Genomic DNA, 15,900 nt, shown 5'->3' with positions numbered 1-15,900 from the left:
GGGGGGGGGGGGTCCTCATGTTTCTTTCAAACATGGTTATATCGAGAACATCAAGTATAAATGGACATTTCAAATTGAACCTTAAGCCTAGAAAAGATCGGGTTTATAGATTTACATCTTCACATTTGGAGCAGGAACTAGAAAGGGTTCTGTGTTTAATTCCATATATTGTTCACGATTATCTTGAAGTGTATGCACAATCTACTTTACAGTTTACAATGAAAGAGGCATTGAAGTTTGTTATAAACCCCCTGGACAGCAGTTACTACTGTTATAAACCCCCTGGACAGCAGTTACTACTGTTATAAACCCCCTGGACAGCAGTTACTACTGTTGGAATTTAAAGAATTTAATACTTTAAAAAGCTTGAAACAATAAAATAAAGAGATAGAGCTTGAGAATCAAAACTTTAGAATTCTAAATTTTCAGAAATGAATACATTGTACAATTCAACAATTTTGAAATCTTGCAAACCTTTAAACATAAATTATAACTGAGACTTATTATTTACCAAACAGTTGTCAAGGTTTAGACCATCAGGTTGCAAAGATATACGGATCATAAAATTTTAGTTTGTGGTAAAGACTCAATTCTTTTTATGTATTTTGGAACGAAAGATATTTAATTTGATTTAGACATGAACTGTAAATATCTAAAAAATCCACGAAATTTACAAAAAAATTGAGTTTTCCAGAAAAAGTACTAAAATTATCAATTATTCCTGACACGTTTGATCGGTAGGATAGGTTTCGTTGATCAGTGGGATAGATTAGATGATCGGTAGGATAGGTTTAGTTGATCGGTAGGATAGGTTTAGTGGATCGGTAGGATAGGTTTAGTTGATCAGTGGTATAGATTAGATGATCGGTAGGATAGGTTTAGTTGATCAGTGGGATAGATTAGATGATCGGTAGGATAGGTTTAGATGATCGGTAGGATAGGTTTAGTTGATCGGTAGGATAGGTTTAGATGATCGGTAGGATAGGTTTAGTTGATCGGTAGGATAGGTTTAGATGATCGGTAGGATAGATTAAGATGATAGGTAGGATAGGTTTAGATGATCGGTAGGATAGGTTTAGATGATCGGTAGGATAGGTTAAGATGATCGGTAGGATAGGTTTAGTGGATCGGTAGGATAGGTTTAGTTAAAATAAAAAAAATCGGTATATTGGGACACGTTTATAACATATGCCCAGTGAAAAAAGTTTATTTTCTATATGTTGAGTATTATAATAATATAATGAATGTTGCCTAATCAAGGTCTTAGACTAATAAAGTAGGAAAATATAAGAGTAGAAAGGTATGAGGAGGGTAGGATTAATATTTTGCTAAACCATCAATAATATAATATATTTAAAGTACATAGAGTGTACAGGGAATACTGGGTAAACAGGGAATACAGGGAATACAGGGAATACAGGGAATAAAGGGAATACAGGGAATGCGGGGAATACAGAGGATACAGGGAATACAGGGTAAGCCGGGAATACAGGGAATACAGGGAATACAGGGGAATACAGCGGATGGATACAAGGAATACATTTAATACAAGGAATACTATAATTACAGGGAATACAGGGAATACAGGGTATGCCGGGAATACAGGGAATACAGCGGATGGATACAAGGAATACATTGAATACAAGGAATACTATAATAACAGGGAATACAGGGAATACAGGGAATACAGGGAATGCAGGGAATACAGGGAATACAGCGGATAGATACAGGGAATACAGCGGTTGGAAACAGGGAATACACTCAAAAATAAATAAGAAAAGCAAAGTAAAAAAACAAACGAATTATTCTAAGTATATACTATACCTAGGGTGTGGCAGGTTTCCTATAGTTGTCATGGCCAAGGTTGTCCAGTAATAGCTGAGCAGGTAAACATGACCGATATCAACCTCACTAGTTCTCCTGTATACACCGTTCATATCAACCTTTATTTAATATATTTAGTAGATACACATAATCAATATCAACCTCACTAGTTCTCCTGTATACACCGTTCATATCAACCTTTATTTAATATATTTAGTAGATACACATGATCGATATCAACGTCGCTAGTTCTCCTGTATACACCGTTAATATCAACCTAATATATTTAGTAGATAAACCTGACCGATATCAACCTTTAACTTCTCCTGTGTACACTGTATATTTAAAATTTATTTTATCCAACATTCTTGGATTTTTATTTGTCTGCCAAATCACTAAAAAAAACATTGCAAAGCTATGTTTTAGGTATGAGAAGAAATCCAAGTTTGGAAATTACAGAGTTTAAACCTTACTCTCTTCGAAATTTATGTGACCCTTTATTGAAAGAGTGCAGCAGGCCCAATTCACAACGGTACCCTTGGTATGATTAATATTGAATTCATACTTGAACGCACAAAGCAGTCAAGGGTACCGTTGTGAATCAATTATGCCACTCTATCAATGAAGGGTAACTCTAAGTTTAGTGTGTACAGAGTGAATATACATAGCTGGGACTTAAAACCCTCCGAAAAAAAAACACATCTTATTATGATGAATGGTAACGAAGTTTAGAAGAACATATTTACAGTGAGATCCAGAAGACTGTGGAATAGGAAGACGACATTTTAGAAATAGTCAAGTGTATTTGATGTTTTTACAGAAAAAAATAGTTTTACTCGTAACTAACTAAATCTCTTATAAATTGAAATTGGTTTGTGTACACCGCACAATTTCTGTGTCCATCTAAAAATCGTCTTTCTTTTCCAGAGTTTTCTGGTTCTCACTGTACACCCCCTGAACAATGAGTTTGACATCATTTTCCCATAATTTTGCCAAATTCTCTAAGTTTCTAGTATTGACTGTCATTAAGACTGAAAACTTTGAAACATCTAATTTCTTGCTTGGTTAACCCTGTAGTAAAGTCTAGATCATGCTGAGTAGGGGGAGGGGGGGGGAGTACAATTCGACACTGCGTGACACCAAATTTTGTACAGGCAGCAATTGGTCCTAAAAATTGAGATAGAAGGCTGAAATTTTGTATGCAGTCTCAAATTGTGGGCATCTACGTGGATCACGAAGACAATTTGAGAACGATTGCCATCGAACTCCATTTTGATCTCCATGAATTCAGAAAATATGGGAAAATACTACTTTTTTCACTCTAATTCATTTATCTTAGGTTAATCAGACATGTTTTAAAATACTCGGATAAAAACACACCGTAAAACGAATTTATCCCTACTTTGAAATAAAAAAAGAAGATTTTAAACCGTCTAAACCCCTTTTTTTTGAAGTCTTAAAACACTCGGTAAACCGTCTTTAGATCGTTTTCAGTTTTTATCCGGATTTAACTCTGCAAATTTGTGTTTGTAGGGTAGCAACAAATGTGAAAACATGTCGGATTCACTTTAAATAATTGAATTAGAGTGAAAAAATGATATTTTCAGAATTCATGGAGGTCAAAATGGAGGTCGCTGACCTCCGATATCAAATTTTCTTTGTGATCCATAAAGATGACCACAATTTGAGGCTGCATGCAAAATTTCAGGCTTCTCTCNGAATTAATGCTGAGTGCGCATTTTTCATCAATTTAAAAAGTTTTGAAACTTAGGTAGGGAATATCATCCTGGTTGGACTTAATTCTTATCAAACCATTGTTTATTCACCTTAAAGAGACTGTAAGCTTCGTTTTAAGTGACCCTTCATGCTAAGATGGCAATATCCTTAAAACCTGAATCTGGTAAAAAAAATAGAAGATACAGTGGTTTTTCTGACCAGAAAAGTGATTATTTCTTTGAGTTTTTCCATTGCTTCTTATAATAAAAAAATGCGCAAGTCACTTTCGCAGAGAAACCGCAAATGGAATTGAACAATATAAGGAGACAAAATTATTGATATCTAATTTATACTTGATTCAATGGTACCGTTTAAATCGGGCGTTTTCATGTTTCCATGGAGGGTTATTTAAAGATACGCGCTGCACATTCTCTTTAAGGAGAATAAACAATAGTTAGTAAACAAGCCCTGCCAACAGTCTCATAAAACCAGTTCCTGAGATCGGTCCTAATCTGTCATAGTAAATTGTACGCAAACCCCAACCTTACATCTATTCACATTGGACCAGACATTCTGAACTTTTGTGAGAGAAGAGAATACTAATGGAATATTTCTTCACGGCTTAAAAGAGATAAATAGTTTGGAGACACGCCGTCCTCAAATTCCTAAAAAAATATTTCTAGTTCAAATCTAGATTTTCTAGAATTTATTCCCCGCCCCCCCCCCCCCCACAGTGAAATTTTAGGGGGTCATGGGGGGAAGGCTGATTTTTGTTACAATACTCCTCTCATAAAATACATCTGTCTTTTGTTTCATGGTAAGAACATTAAACATTAAATGAATATATACTGATAATCTTTTAATTTACAAACTTTGTATCAATTGTAGCTTGCATTGATTTATGATTTCAATTTATAATTACTTTTCCCGTTTATATATGTGTCCTTAAATGGATCCTGTAAACTCGCAATATATTCAGATGTCGTCTTTGTTGCAACGAGCTTTTTGGAAGAAATTCATATATTTTATACAAAAGCACAACAAAGCACCGGGGTTTCGGGATAATCTAAATATGTAAAAAGATTCTAACAGCCATATAAAAAAGATGTAGGGGTTCCAGCAGCACCCCAAATCCTTAATTTAGTCAGAGTATCGTGTTGTAAAATCCTATTTTGAGAATTTTCAATGAAATAGCGGGTTTTCGGTGGACATTCTTAACTTAAACAAAACATTTAATCTCTACCACCTTAACCCCATCCTCCACCCCAGTGATTAGGACTGGCTGGGGGCCGAGCACTGCAGCCAAGTTGGAGATTCCGATTAAATTTTAGGATAATCTACTTTCTAATCTGCATTGACGAAAATTTGGATCTTTTGAAGAAAAACAATTAAGAAAATATATCAATTAATTATAATCTAACGTTTTACGTATCCTCGAATCCGGTATTATCAATAAGAGGATAAGTTAAATTATTTACTAAATCTCTAAAATTAATATCTCTCCACCTGGTCCTTCACGTAATAAGTTTTTAATCAAAAGGACTGTCCTCAACGCGGTACCCTTGAATTCTTAATTTTACCAAAAATGTTGATTTTTGTGAGTTTCTCCATTGCTTCTTAAAAGCAAGAAATGTGCAAGTCCCTTTCGCAGAGAACCCGCAAATGAAAGGAAACAGTTTTAAAAAACAAAAACATGGATATCTTATTCGCACTTTAAGTTAGGATTATTTACTAAACATATTTTGATCCTTCTTTCAACCAGTCATTTGATCCTGGAATAAGTTTTTAATTTAAAAGATCTGAGCTGAAAACTTTGAATGGTGGATATCAAGATTATTGCTTAATCTCCTCTTTTTCTTGATTTCCAGATTAAATAATGCTTGTTCTCCTCTTGTAATTAATCTCCAGATTAATTAACCGTTCGGGACTAAGGATATCTCATTCTAAAGTTTAGCTCTGTCCACTTAAGTTCAAGTGATCTTATGCTTCCTAACTTTTCTTTCATAATCTCCAGACGGTGTATACTATAAAAACACTACCCTGTAAAATGCTACCCTGTAAAACGCTACCCTGTAAAACGCTACCCTGTAAAACGCTAGCCTGTAAAATGCTACCCTGCAAAACGCTACCCTGTAAAACGCTACCCTGTAAAATGCTACCATGTAAAACGCTACCCTGTAAAACGCTACCCTGTAAAACGCTACCCTGTAAAACTCTATCCAATAAAACGCTACCCTTAAAACGCTACCCTGTAAAACGCAACCCTGTAAAACGCTACCCATGTAAAAACTCTATATATGGCTCAAAAAGCAAACCTATTCAGTCAAAAATGTCCTCTCCTACAATTAATGTATCTAAAAGACTAAAAAGAAACTTAAGAATCCGAAAAAAAAAGATCCATATTTTGGAGTTATGGAAAGTATTTTTATATTGAAAACCCACAAGCAGTCTAAACTTCAAGAGAACCTTTTGAAATTAGCTAACGATACACTGAGAAAAAGAAGGTTATTGGATGACAGTGGATCTATATAAGTTTATTAAAGTTAGCTGTTGCAACAACTGTAACTTCGGTTGTTGCTTCTTATTAAAGAAAATTTATCAAAATATAGATTTATCCCCAAACAATTCCAATAGTAAGATTATTAAATTATATCTAATTCGTATAAGTCTGGGTTTATATACAACTTCAAGACGGATGAAAAAAGGCTTAGCAGAGATGATCAAAAACCGGATTTAATTTTTCGTTAACACTATACCGATAACTCCGTCTGATGGAAACTGTAGTTTAGCTTGTTCGTCTAAATCCATGTAAACCTTATCAAAATTTTGTTAAATCTGCTGTAGTTCTCAACCTTTTAGAACAAATTGAAACAGAGAGAATCTGGATAAATAAAGATGAATTTATAAATATATTACTGTTTACATGTTTTGTTTATTTTGTTTATCCCTATTTTTGAAATCTCTGCAACTGCAATAGATATAATTATTTATGATGCACAATTGTTATTTTATAATGTACACAACGAGAATTTTTAGATATAAAATGAATTTGCAAATGAATTATTCAAATCGCAACTTAATTTCTACAACATTATATATTTTAAAATGAACTTTAAATCTTAGCCAAAAACAGATGCAGTCAATAAATTTGTAGCGAATATAGCCTAGGTAGCGTTTTTTCAGGGTCGCATTTTTATAGTGTATAGCGTATTTATCATTCTGCTTTTTTATAGGGTTGTAGCGTTTTTATCGTGTAGCGTTTTTATAGGGTAGCGTTTTTATAGTGTAGCGTTTTTATAGTGTAGCGTTTTTATAGTGTAGCGTTTTTATAGTGTAGCGTTTTTATAGTGTAGCCTTTTTATCGTTTTGCAGGTTTTTTAGGGTTTTAGAGTTTTATCGTGTGATTTTTTATGGGGTAGCGTTTTTAAAGTGTAGCGTTTTTATTGTTCTGCGTTTTTATGGGGTTTTAAGAATTTTTATCGTGTAGAGTTTTTATAGTGTAGCGTTTTATAAGGTTATAGCGTTCTGCGTTTATCGTTCTGCGTTTTTTAGGGTAGCGTTTTTATAATATGATCACAGTCGAGGATATATTAAAGGGAGAGTGAACGTAATTGTAAGTAAGCTTTTATAAAGTGGAATATCAGATTCTCAAAGGCACGCTTATAACTCCGTACGAATGACGTAACATGTTTATTGAGGCTCTAGGTGTTTGAGCCAGAATATCACAGTTATCCGAGATCAAAATTGGATTGTGAATCGGGAATTCAATTGGAGTGTCTCTTCAAATTACATCTGCAATCCCTTTGAAAGACTGACTATGCAAACTATAGTCCTAGTCCCGTGCCTGTCTAATTCTGTTGCATAAAACGTGCTGGGTTAACAAGGTACTGGGTACGCTAGACGGGCCGGGTCAACAAGGTACTGGGTACGCTAGACGGGCTGGGTCAACAAGGTACTGGGGACACTAGACGGGCTGGGTCAACAAGGTACTGGGTACGCTAGACGGGCTGGGTCAACAAGGTACTGGGGACACTAGACGGGCTGGGTCAACAAGGTACTGGGGACACTAGACGGGCTGGATCAACTTGGTACAAATTACGCTAGACAGGCTGGTACGAGTAAACAATCCTTGCACTGGTTCAAATTATGCAATTTTTAAACTTATATATGTATGAACGGTTTCCTGTCTGTATACTCCACATTATTCTCCTGTTTGAGTTCTTTAAACTTTCTGCCGAACAGATCGGAGTCAGAACCGAACCCGTCCTCCTTGTGTAGTAGGTAGAAGATACAGGAGTTCCAGTGGAAGGCAACTATAATAGGAAAAATAATTAAATAAATTTAGTTTTTGCCAAAAACTAAAATTTTCCTATTTTCCTTAAATCTGTTCACTGGAACAAATAGAAAAAAGTAAAGTGTATGTAGTACATTGTAGAGCATTGACAATAAAAACAGTTGTGAACAGAATATTTTGTATTTTAATATTTATTTTGACCCTTTATACATCTATCATTGTAAATTATGTAATTGTTTAAATAGTTTTAACAATAAATTGATTTAATATGGTTATCATTTTATGTAATTCATTTACTGACAATTCATTTATCTGACTATTTCCTCCAGAACTTTTGCAAAAAAAGGATATTTAAAAAAAAAAATATAATACCATTTAGGTTTGAAAATAAAATTGACTTTAATGCAACTAATTACAGAGTTTACAGGGATACCCACAAAGAATGAGACTTTAACAACGACTTAAAACATTGGCAAATAAAGAAACAAGTTTGCAGTTTACAGAAAAGAGTATAATCCTTATAATCGCCTTAAAAGTCTTATTCTTTGTGAGTAACCCTGTAGATATTTTTCAACAAAATGATTCAGATTCTACCCTCTTTTTATTTTTAGGTGAACATTCCCCTTAATTGGCGAGAATGAGTTACCTAGTAAATAGTGAAGAAGACTGCAGAGCCTGAATAGGTTCGGATAGTTTGTATGTCGCTCAGTCTTATCCAGGAACTCCCAGAACCTGTAGATCTTTACTAACCGACATACCCGGAGCATAGACTAGAATACAATATCTTTACTAACCGACATACCCGGAGCATAGACTAGAATACAAGATCTTTACTAACCGACAAGCCTAGAGCATAGAATGCATAGAATTCAACACCTTTACTAACCGACACACCCGGAGCATAGACTAGAATACAAGATCTTTACAAACCGACATACCCAGAGCATAGACTAGAATACAATATCTTTACTAACCGACATACCCGGAGCATAGACTAGAATACAAGATCTTTACTAACCGACATACCCGGAGCATAGACTAGAATACAAGATCTTTACAAACCGACATACCCGGACGGAGCGTAGAATAAAATATCTTTATCAACCGACATACCTGGAGCATAGACTTGAATGAATACAATATCTTTATCAACCGACATACCCGGAGCATAGACTTGAATGAATACAATACCTTTACTAACCGACATACCCGGACCGAGCGTAGACTAAAATACAAGATCTTTTCTAATTGAATATATACCAGAAAACATAAAGAATGTAAGCCTGGAAATGTGAGGAGTGTATACCTGGAAATGTAAAAAAATATATATACCCGGAAATGTAAGGAATATATACCTGGAAATGTAACGAATGTATATACCTGGAAACGTAAGGAAATATACCTGGAAATGTAAGGAATATATACCTGGAAATGTAAGAAATATATTCCTGGAAATGTAAGGAATATATACCTGGAAATGTAGTGAATGTATACCTGGAAATGTAAGGAATATATACATGGAAATGTAAGGAATATATACCTGGAAATGTGAGGAGTATATACCTGGAAATGTAAGGAATGTAAACCTGGAAATGTAATGAATATATACCTGGAAATGTAAGGAAAGATAAAGGAAGTCTAGAGGAAGTAAGCACAGCATATCCACGTAGAATGTTGTTGAGTTCATATAATGAAGACGTAGCTTAGTAGAGTCTGTTTGCAGTACACCATCCTCTAGGTACGCTAAAACAAATATATTTGTTTTAATATGTTTTGTATAGGTACCTTGTCTGCGGAAAATATAGTCGTTTTTTCATCTTAAAAAGTGTTTAATTCTCAATTTCCTGCGTTGTTTCTTTTGCAAGAAGCCAGCAAGTCACTTTAACTCGAAATTGAAAATAATCAAGTTCTAAAAATAACAATAAAAATGAGAGGAAGATGAGCAGGTTTTCTCTAGATCCAAAAACCAACGCTACCGATTTACGTATTTTTTAATCCTCTTTTGGGGTTTTTTAACCTTACAAAAGTTCTTTTAAATTTGCGTTAACGGCCTATTTAAAGCAACGTCTTTGTCTAGCATTTTATAAACATGTTTTATATCCTATAAGTTCCGATGCAAAATACATCCATATTTTTCCAGTTCTAGTTTAGAACAAGTGTTAATAATGAACGGAGTGCAATCCTTCCATTGTTTGTTGTATGTTTAGACATTTTCAGAAATGTAAATATTGTGAAAATATATAAACAGGATCTATTCTTCTATTCTGTTCAGAAGCATTCTCTAGTTCTCTAGTTTTCTATACAGTAAACTCTAGGATCTAAGATCTAGGATCTAAGATCTAGGATCTAAGATCTAGGATCTAAGATCTAGGATCTAAGATCTAGGAGCAAAGATAAGGTTACTTATAAAAGTGAATGAAAGGAAAGTTTATAATAGGATTTTATCTCTTTCATGTAGTATAAAAGTAAAAAGAATAAAGGTTAGTGGATTTGGTGGATTTTCAAGAAATTGTTTAAAGTCTGTAAATTCCTTCACTACCAATAAACCAAACCAAACCGAATTACGGAACAAAGAATGACTCTTAAAAACTTTATAAAAAAATAGATTTTTTCTTCCAAAAAGTACACAGAAGTTTAAACCAAAAAATAATCTTTTTTGGTTAAGATTATAATAAATCTAAATTTTGCAACCTTTTGCAAGTTCTTTGTATTGCCAACACAGATGTTAGCAGAGTCTCAAGGGAATTCTGGATTTAGCTCAACAGTAGTAAAACTACACTCTGTAGTCTGTTGTTAGAGATGGACATCTACTAGACTGATGAGAAGGGGTCGGGTTTGTAGGAAATTTGAGCAATTAAACACTAGTTAAAACTAGGTCTAAGTAAGGTTGGGCTTTCAAAATCCCAGCTCGAAGGAGCAAAGGAGTTCTTGCCACAAACTCTGATTGTTTATTTTTGAAACCCTATGTCGTAGACCTTAGATATTTCAAACTAAGAATTCTGGTAGATTAAATAATTTAAGTCTGAAATATCAAAGGGTTAAACCATAAGTTTTAAAAAAAATAAGGGAGTTTGAAAATTTGAGTTTGTGGCAAAAACTCAATTTCTTTAGTTTTGTCTACTGCCCTCAAGATTAGCAAAGACAACAGGTGTTTGATTCACAAAGTTTCATCCATCAAATAGAATTCTTAATGATAAAAGAAACTTATATAAATCTTAAATAAGTTTTATTATTTCAATTCTCCAGACCAGTTTTTCTAATCATAACTTATAAAATATCGTTGAATTAATGCTGTTACTAGAAGTGGCACCAACCGTTTAGAACAGCAAGCTGTTGGTTAGATGAATTATAAACCTTTTGTTTTATAATAAAATAAATCCTTAATATGTAAACATTTTAGCAAAACTACTCTAGTCAGAGGCGCGCAAAATGGAAGAAATTGCAAGGAACAGAAAGAAAAGGAAGAAAATGAAAGGAACGGAAAGAAAAGAAAGAAAATGAAAGGAACGGAAAGAAAAGAAAGAAAATGAAAGGAACGGAAAGAAAAGGAAGAAAATGGAAGGAACGGAGAGAAAAGTAAGACAATGAAAGGAACTGAAAGAAAAGGGAGAAAATGAAAGAAACTGAAAGAAAAGGAAGAAAATTAAAGGAACGGAAAGAAAAGGAAGGAAATGAAAGGAACGGAAAGAAAAGGAAGAAAATTAAAGGAACGGAAAGAAAAGGAAGAAAATGGAAGGAACGGAAAGAATAGGGAGAAATTGGAAGGAGCGGAAAGAAAAGGAAGAAAATGGAAGGAACGGAAAGAAAAGGAAGAAAAAGGAAGAAAAAGGAAGAAACGGAAAGATAAGGAAGAAAATGGAAGGAAGGGAAAGAAAAGGAAGAAAAAGGAAGAAACGGAAAGAAAAGGAAGAAAATTGAAGGAACGGAAAGAAAAGGAAGAAAATGGAAGGAACGGAAAGAAAAGGAAGAAAATGAAAGGAACGGAAAGAAAAGGAAGAAAATGGACGGAATGGAAAGAAAATTAAAGAAAATAAAAGAAGGGAAAGAAAAAGAAAGAAAATTAAAGGAACAGAAAGAAAAGGAAGAAAATGGAAGGACAATGTAGGAAGAGGAAGGATAACGTAGGATAAGGGATTGATAGGGAGGAGAAGGGAGGTGTGAGGAGATTCAGGGTTTCTTGACAGTTGTGTAGAAATAAGAAAACTAATAATGTGAGCTATAAGTTTTATCTGCCATGGATTAGGAGATTTACAACCCGTCACAGTGTAGGAGAAGTTAGGAGGACTATATAGGACAGAATACAAGGATAGAAGAGGTTGGGGAAGGTTCTATTTGAACTGGTAGAAGGCTTGGTTTGGAAGAAAATTTGGATTGGACTGGTTGAAGGTTTGGTTTGGACTTGTAGAAGGTTTGGTTTGGACTGTTAGAAGGTTTGTTCTAAACTAATTGAAGGTTTGGTTTAGACTGGTAGAAGGTTTGGTTTTGAAGAAGGTTTGCTTTGGACTGGTAGAAGGTTTGGTTTGGACTGATTGAAGGTTTGGTTTGGACTGGTGGAAAGTTTGGTTTGAACTGGTTGAAGGTTTGGTTTGGACTGAAGGAAGGTTTGGTTTGGACTGAAAGAAGGTTTGGTTTGAACTGAAAGAAGGTTTGGTTTGGACTGAAAGAAGGTTTTGTTTGGACTGAAAGAAGGTTTGGTTTGGATGTGACAAGCATATTGTAATCAAGTATTTCATTATTTAGAAAATGGATTGGAATATGATCTGCATGCAACCCTAAAACCTTGACAAGTCCTGTGAATATTAATTGGATAAATGGCACTGTTTACTAAATTTTAAGGTATCGTTAATTTAAAGGGTTACATTCACAAAGGTACCATTTTTATCAAGTTAAAATTAAAGAACATCTTTTTCAATTTAAAAATATATGAATTTTGACATCTTTGCATGGAGGGTCATTTGAAGCTACGCTTACAGTCCCTTTAAACAGTTGGCAAGTTTATATTTATAACAAATTAAACCTTCTATTTTTAAACTTTCATTCTGATGCATTTTCAAAATTTCCCAAAGCCGGGAAAGTTTTCTCTTCCCAACTTTAGTTCTCTTTTAAACAAACTTTTATGATTTATAAAAGTCTAAAATATATCTAAATCTAAAACCAATGATTAAAAGTAGATTCAAAGTATGATCAATGGAGGGTCCGGGGGTTTCAGTTTTAGTAAGGTCTACTATTTCAAAAACATTTTTAGATTTAAAATCATTTTTGTTGAAATAATTTTAGTTTACACAATTTTAACAAGTTTTTTGTTTTATCTATATATATAAAACTAGGGAAAAGAATTAAGGAAAGAATGGTTGTAATGAGCTCATTAAAAGGTTTTTAATGTCCTATATAGACACCATTATATAATGAATTATATATTTGAGTCTCTTTTTTATCCAACCTTGATAAATGTACATCTTACATAAATTGATCCCCCCCTTGTTATTCTTGGTAAATTAAGGATCCAGGGAACTCTTTCATTGTGGATATCGATTTTATTAATCTGCAGATTAATTTAATCATATTCTGTAACGTTTACAAGTATTAATATACTGATGAATTTCTATTAAAAAAGGGTAATAAGTGTCTTTAAGACTTACAATTCAAATACTATGTCTGGCAAATAAAAATAAAATACTAAGATCGAGGATTAAAATTAATGAATTTGAGCTACATCGATGAACCAACTACTTCTGGTTAAAATTTGAACCACTAATTCAAAGTTAAATATTGAGGAATTGAATTTGAATCAGTGATTCAAATTTGAACCGGCGGCAGACATTTCAAAATCATTAAATTCGGTCGCGGAACTTTTGAATTCTTTTGAGGTCCGCTGGATTAAATCATTTCTTTTTATATATCGATAACGATTGGACCAATCAGAGGCCACAACACAAGTTTTCTCTCGGCCAATGAGAGGAGGCCAAAATACGAGTCAGCTGTTTTTTACGGATTAGGCAATTGATATATAAATATAACAGTTTTGTAGAAGTGTAGGACTGCAGAGTTCTCAACACCGTATATACCAGCGGAGATTTATATTTCAGTTTTTAACAAAAATGTGAAGTTAAAAACTGAAATATTTCTAAAATGTATCAATATATCCATGAGGTAAAGAAAATCGGCAATATAATCTGAAATAAAACAAGATTAAAACTGATGTAAAAAGAACCAACATAGAAATAAGTGTTAAGGGGATGGAGGGGGGGGGGGAAATGGAGTTTACAAAAGATAGAAGAAGATTTAAGGGTTTGGATGGAAGATTAACAAAAGATAGAAGAAGATTTAAGGGTTAAGATGGAGATTTCCAAAGGATAGAAGAAGATTAAAGGGTAAAAATGGAGATTTACAAAGGATAGAAGTAGATTAAAGGGTTGGGATGGAAGATTTACAAAGGATAGAAAAAGATTTAAGGGTTGGGATGAAAGATTTACAAAGGATAGAAGAAGATTGAAGGGTTGGGATGGAAGAATTACAAAGGATAGAAGAAGATAAAAGGGTTGGGATGGAAGATCTACAAAGGATAGAAGAAGATGAAAGGGTTGGGATTGAAGATTTACAAAGGAAAGAAGAAGATGAAAGGGTTGGGATGGAAGATTTACAAAGGATAGAAAAAGATTTAAGGGTTGGGAACCCAAGGTTTGAACCTAACTAATGAGAACCCAAGGTTTGAACCTACATAATGAAAACCCAAGGTTTGAACCTACCTATTTAAAACCCAAGGTTTGAACCTAACTAATGAGAACCCAAGTTTTTAACCTACATAATGAGAACCAAAGGTTTAAACCTACTTAATGAGAACCAAGGTTTGAAACTACCTAATGAGAACCCAAGGTTTGAACCTACATAATCAGAACCCAAGGTTTGAACCTACATAATCAGAACCCAAAGTTTGAACCTACCTATTGAGAACCCAAGGTTTGAACCTAACTAATGAGAACCAAGGTTTGAACCTACCTAATGAAAACCCAAGGTTTGAACCTACCAATGAGACCCCAAGGTTTGAAACTACCTAATGAGAATCCAAGGTTTGAACATACCTTATCAGAACCCAAGGTTTGAACCTACCTAATGAGAACCCAAGGTTTGAACCTACCTAATAAGAACCCAAGGTTTGAACCTACCTAATGAGAATCGAAGGTTAGAACCTACCTAATGAGAACCCAAGGTTGGAACCTACATAATGAGAACCCAAGGTTTGAACCTACCTAATGAGAACCAGACTACTACAGTATCTCCTGTTATTTCAGAGAAAGCAGTTCGAAATATTATCACCTAAACATATTTTTAATTTCAACAAAGGAACCAAATATTTGCCTGCCTCAAAAACTTTTTTTTTCATATTTAAATTTTGGCAACTTGATTGAGCACACTTTTGACAATTGAAACTTTGTAGAATATTTGATCTAACAAAATTAAGAGATTTCATCCAATGTCTACGACATTAGACTGCAAAGATGATTACAAAATTAGAGATTGAGGCCAGTTATCAATTCCATTGTACCAGTTTCTCCATTTGAAATTGAAATATATGTTAACTTTTATATCTTTTGGTTTAGATCACAGAAACAACAAAAATAATTCAGGAAAATGTGAAAAAATTGGACTATTCTTTATTGTTGATGTTTATTCAGACATAACCCAATATGCAGTGATGAAAAGCTATATATTCTGATGTTATGGCTACCCCCCCCCCATGCATAAAATTTTATTATGTTGGTGGAATATTGGAGATTATGTATTCTTCATCAATACACCCAAACTTATATAGTCTAGATACTCTACAAAATGTAAATTTATATTTTTACATATATCTAATTTTGGTTAATATTAAAAAAATACCCGGGTAGAATCTTAGAGTCTGAAACCTAGTCTTAGACGCCGGGCCGACCTCCTCAGACCCTCTGTTTTTGGAAAAAAATATCAAATTTCACCAAATATATGTAATATGAGCAAAAACCATTAAAATATTTGAGCATTCCTCTCCCCATCCCTTTCTTCAAGCACCCCTCCATATGTCCCAACCC

General features: G+C 33.9%; 1 protein-coding gene across 1 annotated transcript in view; it reads right to left on the bottom strand.

Moving 5' to 3' along the window:
* Positions 1-15,148, bottom strand: part of LOC111717039 (cyclic nucleotide-gated channel cone photoreceptor subunit alpha) — a gene marked incomplete at its 5' end in the record, with an annotated part of 19,166 nt that extends 4,018 nt beyond the window's left edge. The window contains 6 exons of the mRNA XM_023492554.1: positions 1,825-1,920; positions 7,724-7,853; positions 8,481-8,604; positions 9,444-9,580; positions 13,957-14,007; positions 15,082-15,148. Of these exons, the coding sequence (XP_023348322.1) occupies positions 1,825-1,920; positions 7,724-7,853; positions 8,481-8,604; positions 9,444-9,580; positions 13,957-14,007; positions 15,082-15,148 (605 nt within the window). The remainder of the gene's footprint in view (positions 1-1,824; positions 1,921-7,723; positions 7,854-8,480; positions 8,605-9,443; positions 9,581-13,956; positions 14,008-15,081) is intronic.
* Positions 15,149-15,900: the final 752 nt, after the last annotated feature.

This window comes from Eurytemora carolleeae, unplaced genomic scaffold, assembly GCF_000591075.1.
Source record: "Eurytemora carolleeae unplaced genomic scaffold, Eaff_2.0 scaffold2329, whole genome shotgun sequence".
In the NCBI taxonomy this organism is placed as follows: Eukaryota; Metazoa; Arthropoda; class Copepoda; order Calanoida; family Temoridae; genus Eurytemora; species Eurytemora carolleeae.
The sequence above is the reverse complement of the archived record's forward strand: the minus strand, read 5'-3'. Positions and strand labels throughout refer to the sequence as shown.